A 19911-nucleotide genomic window follows, 5' to 3' on the forward strand; every position below is an offset into this window, starting at 1 on the left:
CTGTCCAGGCATTGTTCTCCAGATCAGTCACCAGGCAACAAAATGTTTCCAAAGCACAGATGGATGGGTTTCTATCAGAAAACCGAACAGGAATTCTTTCTTCCCCTCTGGAATTTCCAGCAAATTGACATCTTTCTATATCACCACTACCTGAAATAATTTATCTACCTGTTGGAGTCAGTCTGTCAGCGCCACATTTATTCAAACATGCCTCTTAAAACCACATGAGCTAGAACCACAAAATTTGGTACGCAGCTTACTCTTATCTTATTTTAAATCAAGATCTGGGTTTGCTTGTGCTCGGAAAGTGGGAAATGTCTGAAATCCCAGGATTTCTCAGAACAGGGAAAGGGAGGGGGAGAAGGAGGGAGGCGAAAGGGAGAAACACAAATAAGAGAGACACAATAATGAGAATGGCCACAAAGTGCACCTGCAGCACCAAGGGAAAGGCCAGTAGGGCTGGGGCTTCGCTATCTTGCCTGCCAGAAAGACAGATAAGTAGCTCTCATGCCCCAAACCAAAAGCCTGCCTCTCCAGCAGAGCCTAAAGCTGCAGAGGGGGCTGCTGGAGGTGCAGCAGCCCCCAGACAGCCTGCAGGTCATAGGAGCCAATGCTGGAGGCTGGGGCCACCCCCAGAACCTCACCTCAGACAGACAACCTGCAGGTGCTGCTGGAGGGTGGGGAACAGCTTGGGGGGAGCAACTCATCAAAGCCTGCTCCCCCCTAGAGAGCCTGAAGGCCATGAAAGGAATCACACGGAAGCCTTTCCCCCAGAACAGACCATAGGGGGCCAGACACCCATAACCTGACCCTCCCCAGACAGCCTGCACACTGTGAGATGCCGCCGGAGGTGAGCATTCCCTCAGAGCCTGGCAGCCCTCAGACAGCCTGCAGGCTGCGAGGGGGCTGTTGGAAAGTAGGGCTGCCCCCGGACCATCTCCCACCCCTCCACCCCAGACAGCCTTCAGGCTGTGGAGGGGCTGTTGGAGGGTGGAGCTGCCGCTGAAGCCTGCCACCCCCCTGCCCCTCAAGACAGCCTGCAGGATGTGGGGAAGGAGGACCTTTACAGGCCTCAGGATGGAGTCTGCAAGAAGGAGTGCCATTCCCAAGAGCCTAGTGTATCCCCCAACAGCCTGTAGTCTGCAAGGGGCACTGGAGGTGCGTGGCAGTACCCAGAGCCTGGCTCCACAACCAGAAAGCCTGCAGGACACAGGGGGAAGTTAAAGAGCCAAGCAATGCTGGGTGCATCTGTTAGTGTACAAATAAGCCATGAAAAACAATATGGGCTGGCTGCACATCTCTGTTGAAGGAAATGCAGGAAAACCTGCTGGGTCCCATCTTTTTCCCGTCCAGAGTCTCCGGCAATGTTAGGAGCTTGCCCTCAATGCACGGAAGGTAGCTCAGGACAATGTGAGGAGGAGGCAGCAGGATACTGAGGAGATGGGTTGGGAGCCCAGGGAGGCAGCAGGACCTTGTGAGGGAGCCTGGTGTGTTTAAGGGGTCCCTACAAAAGCAGTCACATTTAAATCCCTCTGCACGCCCCTGGATCCAGACTGTGGTCCATCAATCTCCAGTCAGAGGGAAGGGAAATCCAGTAATTCTAAATGTGGATTTGAATGTAGTTTAAAGAATGCTGAGTTCTAAAACAATCTTACATAAAGTTTGCAGCAGCCTCCCCTGCACTAGGTTCGGTAAGGGGAGTTCATCTGACAAGAATACATCATCTAATCCTGCATGAATGGGGAGAGACTCTGGTACTTTGAGGTGTTTTGTGATGATAAGTGAGGAGACAATGCAGAGATGAGACTGAAACACCCATGGTGTGGAAAGCCCTATTTCATAAACAATGGTGCAAAATGCACTACAGTGTTAGTGGTATGTCTCCCCAACCATCAGAAGAGTGACTGCAGAGCACAGAGACACATCCACAGGCCAACTTTAATCTAGCTAGCTCACTGTACAATAACTGTGAAGGTGGCAACACTGGATAGCTGCTCAAAGACATATCCTTACCCAGGATCCTCTGGGGTGCATACACAAAGCCAAGCTGCCAAGGCTTCGCTGCTACTGTTATTTTAGGTAGGTAAATCACAGGTAGCTAGGATATGTCTGCACAGGCTGAAGTCACAGCTGATCACAGCATAAACTCTTCCAGAGTTGTTCCTCAGTTGAAAGTAACTTTTGTTCCTAAGATCAGAGTTTTTGGACAGCTAAGGATTTATGTTACTAGTGTACAAGAACTCAGTGAGAAAACAAATCTCAGATGTGATTGGCTTCAGTTACTTAGCCACATTCAAAGGAGATTAGAAAGGGAAAAGGTGGCGACATAATATAAATTGCATAGCAAAGAACTCTGCGTAGGAGAGCAGCTGGCTTGCAGGCTAACAGTGTCAGCAGCTGAAATATGATAGTTATTTTTCCCTCAGATAGGGTATCAGTTCAGATAAATGTACAGAAAGTGACTGGTAGGACGGCAGGGACTCAGCAATCACCTATCTGCAGTATTGTGCTCCAGGTGTGTGGACTGAGATAAACCTGCTTTATTATTTGTTTTGTTGTAGCACCTGGAAGTCCCACCTGGTGATGAGGACCCTGTGAGCTAAGCACTGTTCAAACATAAAACAGGGAAAGTATTTCAAATCTTGGCATATGATGGAAGAATAGATGGATAACCCAAACAAACAGGGAGGGAGAAATGGGGTAGACCGGTAAAGCCACCAATGTGAACAAAAATAGCGAGCTGCCTCACTATTAACAACCTAGCTATTGCTTCAGAAAATTGTAATACTCCCAATCACTTTTGAAAGCACAGTAGGAGCCATTAAAGTTTAAGATGGCTCACTCCCTGAGACCTCAAGTGATCCCATGCCAAGGGACTTGCTACAGAGATGCTTTTTACCTACCAGAAATTTAAAAACCACTGTGGAGATCTGGTCTGTCTGGCATGTTTTTAGTGGAAAATTACATCACCTAACTTTCAAAGTTTTCTGTCATCATTTGATGGCAGGGAGAAATCGAGTATCTGGACTTCCACAGACGACAGACAACATACTGAAGATCTAAAAGGCTTTAGGGTACAGGTCATCAATTTTTTTAAGCTAACCTGATAAGAGGGGAGAGAGAGAGGGAGGCAGTGAAAGGGGACAGATTATAAGAATCACTTGTTGGTGTTTGACCAATGTCTGAAAACATATTCAAAAATTCAGTGCCATGATGCCTTAGTGATATCCTAATCTTTTATACGTATAAAATAGTTATTGATTGTCTCAGACATTTATAGATCCAGTAAATATAAGAAAGAGGATTAACATTCAATAAGGCTACAAAGGAAAAAAGTACCCTTGAACAAAATTAAGCCAACCTTAGCCAGTCAAGAATACCATTTTTTACATTAAGGTATTTAAAGATTATGAGAGGATTTGAACCCATCTGTCACATTTGGCCTGGTTTCATTCTGTGAAGCTTTCTCAGTTAAACTTCGCTATAAAAGCTTGTCAGCATATGACTATATGACTATTTTTAGATGATCTCATTTTATATGCTGGCTTTGATGCACTGATTTCCTAAAGGGGAAGATTTACAAGGAGAGGCAATAGGAACATTGACTCCACTGGAGCTGTAAATTATTAACATAGCATGCTATGGAAAAAAGACAAATTCAACATGCAAACTTACACACTAAACCACTGTACCCTGTAAGCTGAGCACCTGGGAGCCGCTCAGGAGTGATTCAGATGCCACCTAGCTGAATAGCAGAGCGCCCACAGCCACCCATAGTGGGCAGCATGTGTTTCTACTGTTGGTGTACATCTGCACACAACAAAATTTATTCTGCCCATGGATGGAAAGAATTAGAGGGAACACTGCAATAAAACTGAGGTCATTTAGCAGGATCTTTTCCAAACACAGTTGTACTTGGCACCTACCTGTTGTTAAAAAAGATTTTAATTCTGCAAGGAGCAAAACAGTGGAAACCCAGGAAGGAAATAATATTAAACGTAAATAGATATTTAAAGCCATCTATCTTAATTGTGTGTCTAAGATATGTCATCAAAATGCAGCTATCCATTAACTTCACCTATAAGGAGTTTAGAGGACTACTAGAAAGGGAAGTGGAGCCTGAAATATACGTTGTCCTCAGCACTAGCCAGAAGCTCCATGTTAAGTCCAGTTTAACCTCAGCGACAGCCAGCAAAATTGCTCTCAACATAAGAATGACAACCAACATTTACTGACTCCACATAAAACATTAATTTAGATGCTCAAACAGCATTTCTGCATTTGTATTAGTGCAACCCCATTGATGGCAGGGCCTTGTTAAAGCCAGTTTCCAAAATGAAGTTTCAGTGTAACGGGTACTTCACATTTTTTAATTTTTCAATATCTCTGGCTGACACTTAACAGATCCCCAGCCATTTGTGATTACGCATGTTAAGCACTACTTAGTCAGCCACAAGGTACATTTTGCTGACAGGTATAAAATGACACAATTATACTTTCAAGTGAAATTATAACAATCTGTTCCATTTGAAATTACTGTGCTTTTTGTTGCCCAAACAGTTTTGACTTTATTACAGTAAAGGCATCTGATGTGGCAAAATACTGCATTTTTTTTCTTTTATATACAACAGGAGGGGGTGCCACTGAACAGCTGAAGGACTTGGAATTGTGAACATCTGCCACAGTTATTTTAAGTGTACATATTTTGCACTGTACTTGTGATCAGATCTCCCTTCAGGAACAGGTAGCATCACTTACTTCTTTTGGAGTAAACAAGTGACTTGATTAGAATGCTAAGCCATCTTCAACTCAATGTTTTAACCATTAAGTGATATTTCTTCATAATTACGATTCTAAATACTGGCTTTTGGTTTAATGTGTGCTGCTCTAAGTATTATTTTCACAAAATACTCTAGTTGTGGGGCTTTTCTAACTGTGCAGTTTATTCTGTGAAGTTTCTTCGTTTCAACATTTAAAACTCCAAATATCTGCACAGTGTGGTTTCATTTACACAAACATGTATTTTGCAATAAGGGAAAACAGTGTTTTCTTTCCCGTACATCCAACAAAAACTCTCCGTTTTCTCAACTACTTTTGTCTTCATAGCAAATCTCTATGAATAAAAGTGACTAAAAACAGATAACTGTAGGAATGGTACCTTTGTTATTTGGTAGAGAGTAAGGACTATTTAGTGGCAACAACTAGTTTAACATTTTGGAGAATGGAAGCCCCTGCTAGGACCTCATAATACACACCCTGAGACATCCAAGCTTCTCTAGAGAAACCAGGGAAGACCAAATTTGGCCTTTCAAGCATTTTTAAAATAAAACAAAAGCAGTGTTAAAGGCCCTTTTTAAAAAAATCCTTTGCTGATCATTTTAAGTACGCTGTCATTCAAAAACCTAAATATCTCTTTAGTACGCAGTATGAATTATAACAGAGAGTTTCTGAAATCAAAGCAGTTAAAAAGAATCAGGCTGGTACACTGGGCAAGAGTAAGCAGATGAAATAAATGTTTTTAGCTATTTTAAAACACAAGTACAAAGTTTAAAAAAAATGAATGTGTCACTACTGTGTATTTGGATTTCCCAAGCTTATTTAATGAATAGAATCTCGGACAATGGTAATTATTAATCCTAACTAATTTCTCCCATTATTAGGAGATTATTCAGGTATCATCTCCCACACTCTGAAGAGTCCTTCTCCAACCACCTCTGGATATTAATTATACCTCCTACAGTAGCAATAAGGGCCAAAAATTCAAAAAGCCATGGAAATAAAAAATAATCCTCATTAATTTCTCCATTTATTAGGAGATTATTCAGGTATTGTCTCCCACACAGTGAAGAGTCCTCTGGAGTTATTGTAATGTGTTTTCTCTAAAATTTTCTTCTGCATTATCATGTGTTAGAACCTGGTCGGTACCTATGTGACAGAACATTTACAGCAGAGATTTTTGGGCAGCTAGCACCTTCTGAGGTTTGTGATTCCATTGCTTCACTGGATATCAATCAGGCTATGTAAGAAATACGAACAAACCAATTTAGACAGATCTGTCACAAGGGGCATGAAGTTATTTACGTTGAAATAGACAAATTGTTCCCCTCTACCAGATGGTACTAAGGTACTAAAGTCAGCGGAAGAAGGGTGACACGGAATCATGAACTTACAGATAACAGAAACCTAAAATTGTGACCAGCTATCAATTAACAATGGACAATTTTTTCAGGTTTTGTTTGAATATAATATACAATTCTAACTGATATGTAATTCTTAATATGAATTTTGTTTTACAAGTTTATTAATAGTTCATAAAATTTGATGTATAAAAGTGTTGTTTGCTCATATATAATAATTTTTAATTCAGATATAAATTTAAGGTGCTGGAGGAAAATGGGAAGGAAGAGGTGGTGGTGAAGCAGTATCAATACAAAAATGAAACTGGCAGAATATGTTGATGGACAGATAAAATGGAATAGGGTCAGTAGGGATATGGGGAAAATACACTGATGGTATGGAGATGCAGCTGTTCAGATGGAGAGGTTGGAGAAGGTTGTGGGAAGATAAGATAGAGTATGTTTCAGAATCATGGGGCAAGGGGAAGGAGTTGGGGTGAGGTGGTGGTGGAAGGCAGAGGATAAAGTGTGGATGCAGGTTTGAGTTAGAAAGTGAAATGAGAGAAAAGATGATTGTACAGTAAGTGGGTAGCAGGGCTGTGGGAGGACAGGGATGGGAAAAGAGAAAATGAGGAGGGCTGGTGGGAAATGGAATGACTTTATGGTGAGGTGGGTAATGATAGGAGGATTAGCCCCTGAGCCAACCTGCTATGAACAGGGGTCCCAGCCAAGTTGGAACACCCATAAATATAGGTAGCCCTGTGCCAAACTTGCTCTGCCTGCCTGGCACTCCTGCAGGAGAGTGGGGTATGCCCCCATGCCCTGACCCCATCTCCCTGGCAGGAGTAAAAGGGGGAGGGCATGTGACCAGGCCCAGGGCTCCACAACCAGCTGATCCACCTCTGATGGGAGGTAGGTGGCAAAAGTGGGGGGAAGGTGAGAATGAGGAAAGGAGGGCAATAGTGGGGCATGTGGTGGGGAAGGGGAAAGAGGCTCCCTGCCCTACTGAGCAGACTGTTACTGAAGCTGACACAGAGGCAGCCCAACAGCGGTGGAGACTGACTTTGAGCAGGAAGAGGTGGGTGGGAGTGTGCAGGCGCTGGAAGTGGGTGTACAGCACCAACAGGTTGTGGCATAAGCCCAGGATGCTGACAGTGACAATGAGCAGCACCAGGAGCTGATAGGTGCTGGGGCTAACGAGGGTTGGGTCCCTGCACTGCTCCTTCTGCCCCAGGCCAGGTGCCAGGCTGGGGCTGCTGCCATTTCCAAAGTACATGGCTCCAGAGCTGGCAACCCATGGTTCCTTGAGCCCAGCAGCAGCTCCCAGATGGTTCCTCAGCACGCTGCTGCCTGCACCAATGGGAACAAGGGGAGAAGGAGCTGTTACCACCCCTGACCAGTCACTTCTGGCTCCCCTCACAGGCTGGCAGGAAGCGGGGAAGCCAGGCTCCACTGCCACATGCCCAGGGCAGGCCTGTGTGCTGCACTTACATACTATATCCCCATGTAGTTGTGGGCCGCAAAAAAATTTGATTGGGCCGAATGCAGCCCCTGGGCTGTGTGTTTGACATGCTTTATCTAAACTAAGACAGCTGAAAAACCTGATAAGCCTAAATAGCATTTGCCTATTGACATGACATAAAAGTAACAATACAAAATGTATGTTGAATAGCTTCGTTCATAAAGGATGGGAAGTTGCTGCGGACAAGGATATTTTTGTGTGAATCTTCTGAATCAATGCTTTTTTAAAAAGCAAAAACAAAGTCTTTATAAACTGTAGTATACAACATTGTGTGAAGCAATCTGCAAACTATCCACTTCCTCACTGAAATGAATTATGGAGGAAAAATATGACTGGAAGTTTGTTTTTTCTTCAGTAACTAACAGAGAACATTTAATGGCATGTGTAAAAGCATGTTGTTTAGCATTTCAATCGTTCGGCATAAACATTCTTGATTAGTATTGTGCAAGTTTTAGACAGTTATTGAGACTGTTACTTTACATGATGCTTATTTACTAATGATCCTGTCAGAATATATTTGGGTTTGTAGAAATATATGGCATATTTTTAACAAATGCACACATATGAAAACACACATGGTAAATGAACCCCATCCATATAATATCTGCAATGCAAAATTGTAATAAGCAGAAAACTGTTCCTAATTCAGCAACTGCATTGTTGGGGCGGACATTTATGTCCAAACAGAGTCCCAATTATATCAATAGGATTCTGCACAGGTGCAAAGGTCCCCCCCAAAGATTCAGTTGTAGGATCAGGCTCTTCAAAAATATGTGTATATTGGTACACACCTAAATACAACCTCCCAACTATTTTAATAACTATTTTAATACTGAAACAAAGAACGGATCCTTTTATTTGATTCCTTGCTTCTGCAGTAACAAAATTAATGATGTCAGACTAACAATATCAGTTAATAACCATTGAAAGCAAGTAGAGTTAAATAAGATTCTTTTGGATAGCTCAGAAAAAAATGATAAATAGTTTTGGTATGAAAATCTGGAAGGAGCAGATATGAAACATCCATAAATTCAGACAATAACCTCAGGACCTACCCTGAGCTCCTGGAATAGGATTATGTTTCAGAGGGTAGGGCTCCCAGAGCGCGGGCTAGAATTCCAGAGGGTAGGGCTTCCCAGGCTAGGAGGAGGGCTCCCAAGGGTAAGGCGAGGGTTCCAAAGATGAAGATTCTTTGGACTAGGATTAGGTTACCAGAAGTTCAGGTTCTATTAGTAGGGTTAGGGTCCCTGAGAGCAGGACTCCCCAGACAAGAATTAGTGTTCCAGAGGATAAGGTTCCCTGGGCTACAGTTAGGATTCCAGGGGGTGGAACCCATCACTCCACAAAGACAGCATTAGCATTCCAGGGGCTAAAGTTCTCTGGGACCCGGTTAAGGTTTCTACAGAGAGGGGACCACCAGCATAGGGTTCCTGAGGTTAAGGTTCCAGAGGACAGGGTAGTCTGAGCAAGATACGTGGTGCATGCTGATGCCTATTTTTCAAAGTTAGCTTCTGTATATCAACATGTGAATGCTGTACAAAGTTTCCTTTGATGGGAATGTATTAGAAGTCCGGATCAAGGACTTCGAAAATGGAGTGCCTTACCAACTGGATTAAGACAAGAAGCTAGTAAACAGTAGCAAACATTAAAAAATAAACAAAGAAAACCTATTTGAACTGCCAAGGTATGCAAATGTCAAATGAAGAACCACACAATTGCACTGCTATAAACTCTTGTCTTCTGACACCCCATTATATTTCTGCTACCCTCCCCTGTCATGTCACATCTAAAATGTAGACTGTACTGTCCTTGGGCCAGGATGCATGCCTTTATACTTTATTCCAGAAAATGCTTAGTACATCTCTGGTAATATAAAATAAATACAATATATAAATAAGCAAACAGCAGTAACAATGTCGAATTTGTGGTTTGCAGTTTAGGAACATCTGCATTATTACTGCAGAAGGCTGCACTGCTAGATTGATCTGAATTTTGCCACAAGGGAGCAAAATTTGGAGCTACATTACATAAATAAATAAATAAATAAATAAATAAAAAGAGTAAATCAACCTTCGCCAGTACACTAACAAGGACAAAGCCATTGTAAGTAAAATGGCTGTTTTTCCAGATAGTTGACATTCTGCCTTGGATTGGGGCATTCCCTTGAATTTAGATGAAGAAATGTTTTAAGAGTCAATTCATAACTTTGAAGCTGAAGTTTAAATCTTCCAACCCAACGACAAAGTAATTTCAAGCCAGAAGGAAAGCTGACCAACTTTTCCCATTTGTTGCAAAAATAGAAAGAAATGTGAGTATACCTGCTTCATCATAGGACACAGTCAACTTTTCCAGCATTTCTCGGTCAATGGACAGAATTTGTTGTTCCAGAATGGTCTGGTAAGACAACACACTGTTCTCTTTGTCTTTCTCATAATCTTGAAGATGTTGTTTCAGGACTTCAGGCAGGCGGGACTTCACATATTCTGCTGCTGACTACATGGAAAAGAAGCAAATCCATCAATTAGCTCTTAAAGCTCTCCAGAAGAGGTTGTACTATTTACATTCTCCTACTCCCCATTTCCAATCTTTTTAAATGAAAGCATTAGCGTTCCTTCAGTGTATTTCTTCATAGTGTGAACAACCTGAAAAAAAGGAAATTAGTTACCATTCACACTTGGCACTGCCATCCCCTAAAAGTGCCAAAACCATGGGTCAGACCCCCTAAATATCATGGTCTTAATATTAAATATGAAACCGCGGTTTTTGGGTTTTCTTCTGATTTTTGCTCCCTCTGCCAACTCCTACTATTAATGCTAATGTCCAGATTTATATTATGAATATTATGATTTTTGACCCTGCTGCAGGAGCTATTGCTTGAGAATCAAACTGAGATCAGGATTCCACGGTGCTAGGCACCACATATATCGTACAGACAGTCTCTGATCCAAAGAACCTAAAATCTTGTGCAAGCTGGTGACATAAGGTGTGCCTGCCTACACACTAAAGAACCACCTATGGCCCATGTCAGCTGAATCAGACTTGCAGGGCTGCTTCACTGCTGTGAACACTACTGGAGGCTAGAGCTTGTGCTCTACGACCCACTGAGGTGTCAACTAGTGTTCCCTATAAGCTGAGCACTTGGGCACCTGCCCAGGAGAGATTCAGCTGATGCTGACCTGATTAGCAGAGTGCCTACAGCCACCCAGAGTGGGCATGCATTTCAATTGGTACATATGCACATGCAACAAAAAGCATAAAAGAATACCATAGCATACCCAACTGATGCTCAAAGCAGCAAATCCTTACATGGTGGCATGATGACTCTGAACTAGAGTTTGACAAATGTGTGTCCACATCACTAAAATCAATGTTAATAGTAAACTAACTGGTACTTTTATCACTCATGCGAGTTATCCTCTTACTATCGGAAGTAGTTCCTTAATTTGAACGATGTGATACTATCATGAGTCAGTGTGGGGGAAGGTTGCTCAGATACTATCTTCTGTGGGGCGGAAAGCTCTCTTTCTTCTAGTGCTAGAAACGTTCATGAACACCACCCATACAGAAAATCCTTCTCCTCTCTAGGAATGTGATTTTTGCTCCTTTCATACCAACACAGCTGGAAAGGGAAGATGTGGCAAAGGTCATTGTGGAGTACTCAGGCTTCCTGGCTAGTATCAAGAAAAATGAAAACAATATTTCAGATCTAAAATTAACCAGAAGTTACCTCTTCAGTTCTGCACATACATACTTCCCAGGTTTATAGTTAGTAACACTAAGTCAGTTGGTGATTAAGTTACACCTTAATATGTCATTGAAGTTGAGTTCAATTTATCTTCAAGCAAGGCAGTACACAACAAATAAAATTATTCTATAAAACCTAAGAGATCTCACTACATGAGAAACACATTTAATGCTTGGTTTGTATAGTCATTTTCTCATAGCACTGGAAAGATGAAAGATACACTATAATGTAATTAGCCTCTCCCATATCTCCTTGTCAAGTTCAGGCATTTTCATTTAACTCTTCATTGGAAAATAAATAGTTTTCCTTAAAAATATTTTTGTATTATCCTCTTGAGACCATTCTAAAATGATGGGTGCAAATAGCTGAACTGTAGCCAGAAAACCCTCCTTGCAACGTAAGTACATTACACAGTAAATTTATAATTTATCAAGATGATTATATAGCCCCTTCAAAACTTGCCAAGTCGAGATCAGCCATTTCGGTACATGTCGTTATAGTGAGTTGATAACACAATTCAGCATTTACTCTTAAACTGTGTACATTTTGAGAAAGGTAGTGAAAAAATTATGTGATTTCTATTTCCAAACATATGTTAAGAAACCACTGTCATGCTGAGGTATTAATTTAATAGCAAAGAATTTAGAGTGTTCTTTAACCTTCTGAAGCCAGGAAAGGCACACAGACACTACTAGGTTATTTAAACAAGTGATGACATGCACATAGGAAACAGGACTTATAAGATCACCTAAAAACAAACTGTGAAGGGGAGCCTAAAGCAGAATTTGAAACATGTTTGAAAAAATTCTGTGCCATTTCTCATATACAATACAGTTTTCTTAAAGAAAATTAAAAATACAGGCAGTCTTGCAGCTTTTGCATAATTATGTCTATGGTACACATAAAAAATTATACATCTAATAGATATTCTCTACAGATTTCAAAAACTAAAGTAAGTACAACTGTGATCTAACTAAAAAAATTATTTTGATGTGACCTCTAAGCTCCTGAAGTGGATCTGAATATGCCATGTAATACATAGAGACGCAAAAGCATCTTAAATCGACCAAAACCAACATCAACATACAACCACTAAGTAAACTGGACAAATGACTTGGACTCAAGTACCAACAATGTTCAGATGGTAATACAGCTCAATCCATCCCTCATCATATACATGGCTGAATTTCAACCTTAAACTGAATAAAACAAAGGTGGATGCCAGTGGGCAGAGGAAAGCATTCTGTAGAGTATGCAACCATCATGGAGTCTCTTTTGTTTGAAGTACACCAACTGCCAGACCCCCATCAACTTCCCACCATCCCCAGCACATCCCACCTGCCAGCACATCTCACAGATCACCAGTTTTCCCTATCACCATATGCCTCCCACCCACTGCAATCAGCTGTTTTGCAGCATTCTGAAGCTTGGGATGGAGTGGGGAGGAGTGGTCCAGTTGGGGAAGGGGTGGAACTAGCCAGGAAGAGGCACTATGAAGGTTGCATGAGGATGAGAAGAGTGAGGATGGAGGTGGGGCCCTGGGAGGAAGAGGTAGAGAGGGAGCAGGGCCTGGGCAGAGCCAGGGGTCATGAACTTCTGCCCTTTCCCCCTCCAGCACTACTGAAAGTTGGGACCTATGTCCATGACTAACACTCTCTGCCATCTCCAATTGGTTAGGAGACTCCATCCCATCCTGGAAGATGAAGACCAGATCTCAGTTATTCTACAACTTCTTCATCTCTCAGCTGTACTACAGCAATGTAATATAACTGAGAACTGCAGAAACTTCAACTAGTACAGAATATTGCAGATCATCTTCTCAGAAACATGGGCTCCTGTGAACACATCCACCCTGTCATCTGCTCTCTACAATGTTCTTCTCCAGAATTTCAAATCAAGTGCAAGACTTTCATGTGTTATGGTTCCTGTGGCCAAAGTATTTAAAAACGGTTGGAGATAAAGACTTCGATCTGGCATCTTAAGTGTAAAGCTGATCTGTGCAGGAATTTTCCCTGGGGCTGGTTGTGACATTACCCAGGGTACAATCTGGACAGATGAACAGATATACCCCCTCGATCCTCAAACCTGGGGTATCTTTTACAGTGCTTTGCAGTGAGAGCCACTACTCCTGGCCTGTTCTCACACAGCCTCCAGTGTGTAAGCTAGTCAGTTATATTGTATGAGTGTTGTAAGCTAGCCACTCTTGAACTCCACTGCAAACCAAAATTAGCAAATTCTCAGCCCCAGACATTCCCAGGAAATATGCATCATATACAGCCCAGCTCCCTCCTGGACAATAGAAGTTCATATAAAGTCCTTCATTTTATTAACAGAAAATGATATGTACAAATCCTGTTATCCCAGATAATACAATCCAAACATACTGGTGTAGGTAAAACAATAAAACAAGTCTATGCTTCCTTTGCTTCTCAAGTGTTACAGATACCATGAATAAGGCTGTGAGTCTGTCAGGGAGGTCATGGAAGTCACAGATTCTGTGACCTCTACGATTTCTGCAAAGGAGGGTCACCATGCCCTCTACCCACCCCCCCCGCAAGCAACATTTGTGGTCTCAGCCCACTGCGCTCCCACAAGCACTATCAACAGTCTGGAATAGCATGCTGGCACCACCTTTCCCTCCTCCCGATCCCCCCTGAGCATCAGTGGATCCCCCAACGGTGGATCCCTTGCCACTACCTTCCAGAACCAGCAGCACACCCAGGCTATCCCCCTCCCATCCTTCTGCACTTGCAGAGCGCACAGAGCCCTTTCCTGCAGAGCACCTAAGATTTAGTTGGGGTATATAGGGCAAGTCACAGGCTGTGAATTTTTGTTTACTACCCTTGACCCCGGCCCATAATTTTTACTGAAGATACTTACAAATATATCTTAGCTTTAACCATAAGTAGAGAGCAATTGCGAAAATTTGGGGCATCTGCTCTCCATTCTTATACCTCTTTTTCTTCTTTGAGAATTATCTCTAACTGACGTTCGGCAAACAGAAAGTCTGCGTATGGACGGAAACCCACAGCTGTTTCTTTGTCAAGATGTAGAGTTTTCAGCTACATTCTCTTTCCAGCCAAAGAATGGTCACTTAACCAGATGAAAACAGGAGAAGCCTTGTGGCACCTTATAGACTAACAGATTTTTTGGAGCATAAGCTTTTGTGGGCAAAGACCCACTTCAAGGTCTTTACCCACAAAAACTTACACTCCAAAAATCTGTTAGTCTATAAGATGCCACAGGACTTCTCTTTGTTTTTGTGGATACAGACTAACACCACTACCCCTCTGATACTTAACCACATGATAGTCCATTTGATTTTGTTGACACTTGGAGGAGGAAATGGCTAGCCTTTTATCTCTAGGGAACCCTCTTGAGATGGCTCTCCAGAGTCAGAACAGACTTGGACTCTTATAACTTTACATACAGTATTACCAAACATTTTACCAGGATAATAATGATCAAATGATCTCTCACAAGACATACTTCATACCAACTTTATCCTGGTTCTATAAAAGGAGATAACAGGGATGTTCAGACTGCCATAGTGGTCCAAGATGATAAAATGAAGTGCATAGGAATTAAGGACACTCTCATATCTGACCTCCTTCAGCTCCATGTGTAAAGCAAATTTGTTTTTGACTTCGCTTCCCTAATACACACATACAAATAGGCCTATTTATAAAGAAAACACCACAACCTACCGAAACAAGACACTATTCTGCATATGCTTCCCCCTCAGGTGACATGATAGAGAACAAAACATGTGATAGAAGTTGCTTAACACATAACTGGACGGCAATCAGTTATGGGATGATTATATTATAAGAGCACATATTATAAGAACAGAGAAAAATGATTCCTCACGAAAAAGTCTAAAAAAAACTTTAGGGCTTTTTTTCCCCTAAACTAAATTATTGAATCTCAATTTTTTCAAATTATTTATTTTGTTAAATCCCATTTTCCTCTCATTACAAAACCAACTGAAATATGGTTATTTGAGCAAAGTAATATCTCCATGCTTCCTTGGAGTGAATGGGACAATTAATTTTTTCGAAGCTCTGCTAAAGCAGCAACATTTCATTTTTTTATTAACAGAAGGGAGAAAAAAGAAATCTGGCTTTCTCAATGGCAAAACAATAAAATTTTATGTGACAATCTGGGAGTTTGCAGATCATGAATGGCATCAAGCTTCTACAGAGCACTGGTCTTGAAAGTGATGGAAGCTTCCTTTTAAGCATAGGAAGTTAAGAAATCTCTTGTGTGCTCCCATAACAACCAGCTGCAGAAGAGTGCCAGCTCAAAAGAAAAGTTATCAATCAACTATAAGTTTAGCTAGAGTATTGCACACCCTCAATAGGTGCAAGATGAATCCAGAATACCGTAGTGAAGAGAGAGGAAATGTATTTAAAAATGTGAAATAAGGCTGAACAAGGTGTAAAATAATTGAGATCAGATCTGCAGGTTTTTCTACCGCTTATATAATTAAACCCCAAGAAAGTTAACACAAGGCTCCTGAAACTTTGTCAGCACCTTGCTGATGCATGCAGGAGTATTTCAGAGGGCCAATACTCTGTCATATTTTTAGCACAGTCAAGGTTTCACTGCCCTTGCAGGAAACTGGATGCATCTGACAATCTGGCAGCAGTAACAGCAGCAGCACACACTTTAATTTACTTCTGCCTACCTCGAAATCCATCTTTGTTATGGTAGCATATCATTAAACTTTTGACAACTACACTTTGGCTCTAGATTCCTTGAAAAACAATATCAGGCTGCATATACTTGCTCAGTAGGGAGGTTCTGTAAGGTGTTCAATTAGAGAATACTAAAATCTGGGTTGGTTACCATCTGCTACATTGTGACAGGCAAGGCTTTATGTGAAATTTTGCTCATACTGACAACAGCACTATGTGTTTTTTATGCTTAAATCCAGGGGTCAGCCACCTTGCTGAGGAGGAGGGCTGAAATTTGACCTTTTGACCTCTGTGTACAGTCCAAGTGCCAGAGATACTTTTTAAAGTCACTAATAGTCCTACTTACAACAGCTTCATTAATAAATAAAGATGCAGAGCTTTACTATTTAGGTGGTGGTTGGTAGCATTAGCTGGTCTTTTGTTAATCCACAGGCAGCATGGCTTTGAGCAAGCTCCCAGCTCCATGGAGGGAAGGGGAAGGACTAAGCTCCTGCCTTGCATGCCAATGAAAATGGCATTCTTGGCGCCTGTGCCGGGGGTTGGCGACACCTGCTTATGTCCTTATTAAAAGAAGGGAGGGATCCTTTTCAGTCCCTGAAGAGGTAAAAATGTGAGAAGAGGGCATGTGAAATTGAAGGAGAATTTAATATTCTGCCTGCAGATGCCACCCCTACAACTCCCACTAGCCACAGTCAGTGGTCACCTAGGAGCCAAGGAACACGTCAGCACTTCTGGGAGTCACATGGAGCTAGTTAGGGAGCCTACTGACCCTGCCAACCAGACATTAACTGGCCCAGTCAGTGGTGCTCACTGAAGCAGCTAGGGTCCCTTTTTGATGGGTCGTTCTGGTCAAAAACTGGACACCGGGTAACCCGATGTAGCAATTTTACATATTTTGCCTCTATCCTGCCAAAGGCATTACAGCTTGATCTTGAAGGAAGCTCAGGTTGTGCAGTGATACAGCTGCAAAAGTAGATATGTACTGGATTTGTAGATCTTCTAATAAGTTCCTATATAACCTAAGGGTATAGATAAGGTGAAATAGCATTCTACACTGCAGGTGAGCTGAGAAAAATATTCTCTGTGAAAGGTTGTAAGTCTTTGCATATTTCTGCAGCATGTGACAAAATACTAGGTAAGTTCTTTCACCATTGTCTGTGAACCATGACAGATTCCTTCCCTAGGTCTATAAAATAATTGGAAGCCACTTGGCATAGGTAAAAAACGATAGTCTTCAGAGACAGCTTTCCATTCCACATATACTCTCTACACTCAACTTTTTATAGCAGGACTGTACTGCTGGCCATCTGCATCTGGAGAAATTGCACAATCTGAGCCAGGAGTACTGGCAGACAGAGCAGAGGCCTGTCCATTACCATCCCTTAAGCTCTGCCCCTTCCTGCCAGCTCCACACCCCCCTCCTCCACATGGCCCACTGTCCCCCAGGAATGTGACCTCAGGGATTATGGGGGCCTGGCAGTGGGTGTTGGGGAAGGGCAACAGACAGGCCCCCTCCTAAGCCTGCTGGTACTCCCAGACCAGATTGCACAACTGATCTGGTGGGGAATGGCCCAGAGACAGAGTTTGGGACCCCTGGTTTATAGCATCTTCACTTTTAATTTAACAGAAAACTAGAGAAACCAGAAAAATTATTATATAAAACAGCCTTTGAAGAAACCTTGTGATTTTTTTCTTTGAAGTGGAGGAATACACCTATGTCAGAATAATCCTGGAAAGTTCAAATCCTCCATCAGAGCGCACACATCCTGAAAGAACCATGGACTAGCACTTTGACTAATACAGTCTCAATTTTCACTGTACATAGATCTGTTTAATTCTGTCCTCCAAATACACAGATGTCTTCAGCCTATTTTGACTGGCCCCATGATGTTCAACACTTTGACATGAGTTTAGGAAATTCTTATTAATTGGACCAAGCAACCTACTGATATCTAGTAATTTCCCAGTAATGTATTTTGGAGAAATCCGCTTTAACTCCTTCCTCAAACAGACCAATGCTTAAAAAGAACGACTAGAGAATGTAGAGTACTGAGTCATTTCTAGACTCTTCTGTAACTGCCCATTATTTGCTTGGAGCAGAGGACGTTTCTATCCATTTACTCCCAATACCCAAAAATACAACAGCTTGAATTTTCACTGAGTTTACCTCCATTCCTAAATGCCGCTGCTCCAATTCATGCAAAAAGTACCTAGCTAGCTGATTTTAAAGGTATCTATCTAGATACTGTTTTATAACATAACAATTATTTTAAATTATGCAATAAAGAGAGTGGAGGTTATTTATTTACAAAGTCATATATTTTCCTCCCATTCACTTCTACTAAACCTACAGTAAACTCACACCAGGAAATGTCTCACTCTCTAATAACCCGAATCCCAAGAGTAATTAGCATTTCACAGCCATTTGTTTTCACATCATGTCTGTTTACTTGATGAAGAATCTTTATTCCAACTGAAGGTGCTTGAAAATCCACACTAAGGCAATGTCTAAACTAGGTGATCTAACAGCTGTACAGATGCAGCTGCATCATTGTAAGATCTCTTGTGTAGTTGCTCTGTACCGAGAGGAGAGAGTTCTCCAATTGACATACTTAAAGTTTAAGTCTTAAACCATTCCCAAAGAGCCATGCTGGTGGGATACCCTCTTCCATTGACATAGAATTGTCCATCCTAACACTTACATTGCTCAGAAGAGTGGTTTATTCATACCCCTGAGTGACACAACCTAATGTATTGCTGAAAATTGGTCTCCATTTTTTTACTGTGACTGTTAGGGAGTCTCATTCCATGTGTCTGAGTGAAAGCCTGAAACAGTTAACAACCAGGTTTCTTCACAAGCCTATTCTAAAAGGCAAGTGGTGACCAGATCAGAGAAAAATTACCCTGACTTATTTTAACTGATGATTTCAAACACATTTTTAAACATTGACAGTGAGGAATTTAGGAAAAGGATAGCAGCTTATATATCTTATACTGTACCCATATTTCATATATCTATGGGCGCTTTCCTACCTGTCTCTGGCTAGTACTATAAATTGTTCATGTGAGCTGTTTTGGACAATATCTAACACTGCAAACGTTGTGTGAATGGATCTTGATATTGTCCAAACAGTGATTAAAAACCGTCTTAAAATGAAGTCAGGCAGAGAGGTTACACAGAAGATAAGCATATTTAATACTGAAAGACAATTCCATATATATAGAAAGGTTACATGTATCTTCATTTTTATCACATTCTGCAGATTGCTACAGCTCAAATTTTATGGCTTGGAATTACCAAACTGTTCAACCTTTAAAATTCAGAACCATTCACTGAGAAATATTCAAGGTCAGTGAATTTGCCTTCCACACAAAAAACACTCTGAAGCACTTCTTTAGCAGGCTGTGGGGCCATGAACCAACACTCATTAGACCACATATATCAGAATAAAAACTCATCTGTGGCAAATCTTCTCAAACTGACAATGATCTGGGGATCTGCTCATTGCAAGCTCTTATTTACTATCTTCCATCACCACTGACAGATGGTAATGTGAAGGCTGAATATAGAGAGCAATTGGGTAGGAGGAATACAATATTTATGTTATCTACTGAATTACATAACTTTCCAGGCACAACAGAGAGTAGTGTATTTTCCAAAAAAATCAAGAGTAGTTTCAATATCAAATCTGCAAATAAGATAATACTTATAAGCAAAAAAGATATAGCCATGAGCACACTGATAGCTTCATACACAAGAACTGACCAAGTAACTTTACTACAAACTGTTTATTAAGAAGTCAGCTGATACGTGACCCTTCAAAGTCA

At 41.5% G+C, this 19911-nt stretch overlaps 2 protein-coding genes across 7 annotated transcripts in view; one reads left to right on the plus strand and one right to left on the minus strand.

Annotated features, from left to right (window-relative positions):
* B3GALNT1 (beta-1,3-N-acetylgalactosaminyltransferase 1 (Globoside blood group)) overlaps positions 1-19911 on the plus strand; it is a 131745-nt gene that overhangs the window by 60729 nt on the left and 51105 nt on the right. For 2 of the 4 annotated variants that reach the window (XR_012646905.1, XR_012646906.1), the window contains one exon: positions 4632-4744. The exons of the other annotated variants lie outside the window; for them this stretch is intronic. The gene's annotated coding sequence lies outside the window, so the exon portion shown is untranslated. The remainder of the gene's footprint in view (positions 1-4631; positions 4745-19911) is intronic. 4 annotated transcript variants of the gene reach the window in all.
* The window catches only part of PPM1L (protein phosphatase, Mg2+/Mn2+ dependent 1L), a 144423-nt gene that overhangs the window by 41132 nt on the left and 83380 nt on the right, over positions 1-19911 (minus strand). For all 3 annotated transcript variants that reach the window (XR_012646901.1, XR_012646900.1, XM_075004728.1), the window contains exon 2: positions 9957-10131. Coding sequence is in view for 1 of the 3 variants with exons in the window: in XM_075004728.1 (XP_074860829.1) it covers positions 9957-10131 (175 nt within the window). In the remaining 2 variants the exon portion in view is untranslated. The remainder of the gene's footprint in view (positions 1-9956; positions 10132-19911) is intronic.

Source organism: Carettochelys insculpta, chromosome 10, assembly GCF_033958435.1.
Source record: "Carettochelys insculpta isolate YL-2023 chromosome 10, ASM3395843v1, whole genome shotgun sequence".
Lineage (NCBI taxonomy): Eukaryota > Metazoa > Chordata > Testudines > Carettochelyidae > Carettochelys > Carettochelys insculpta.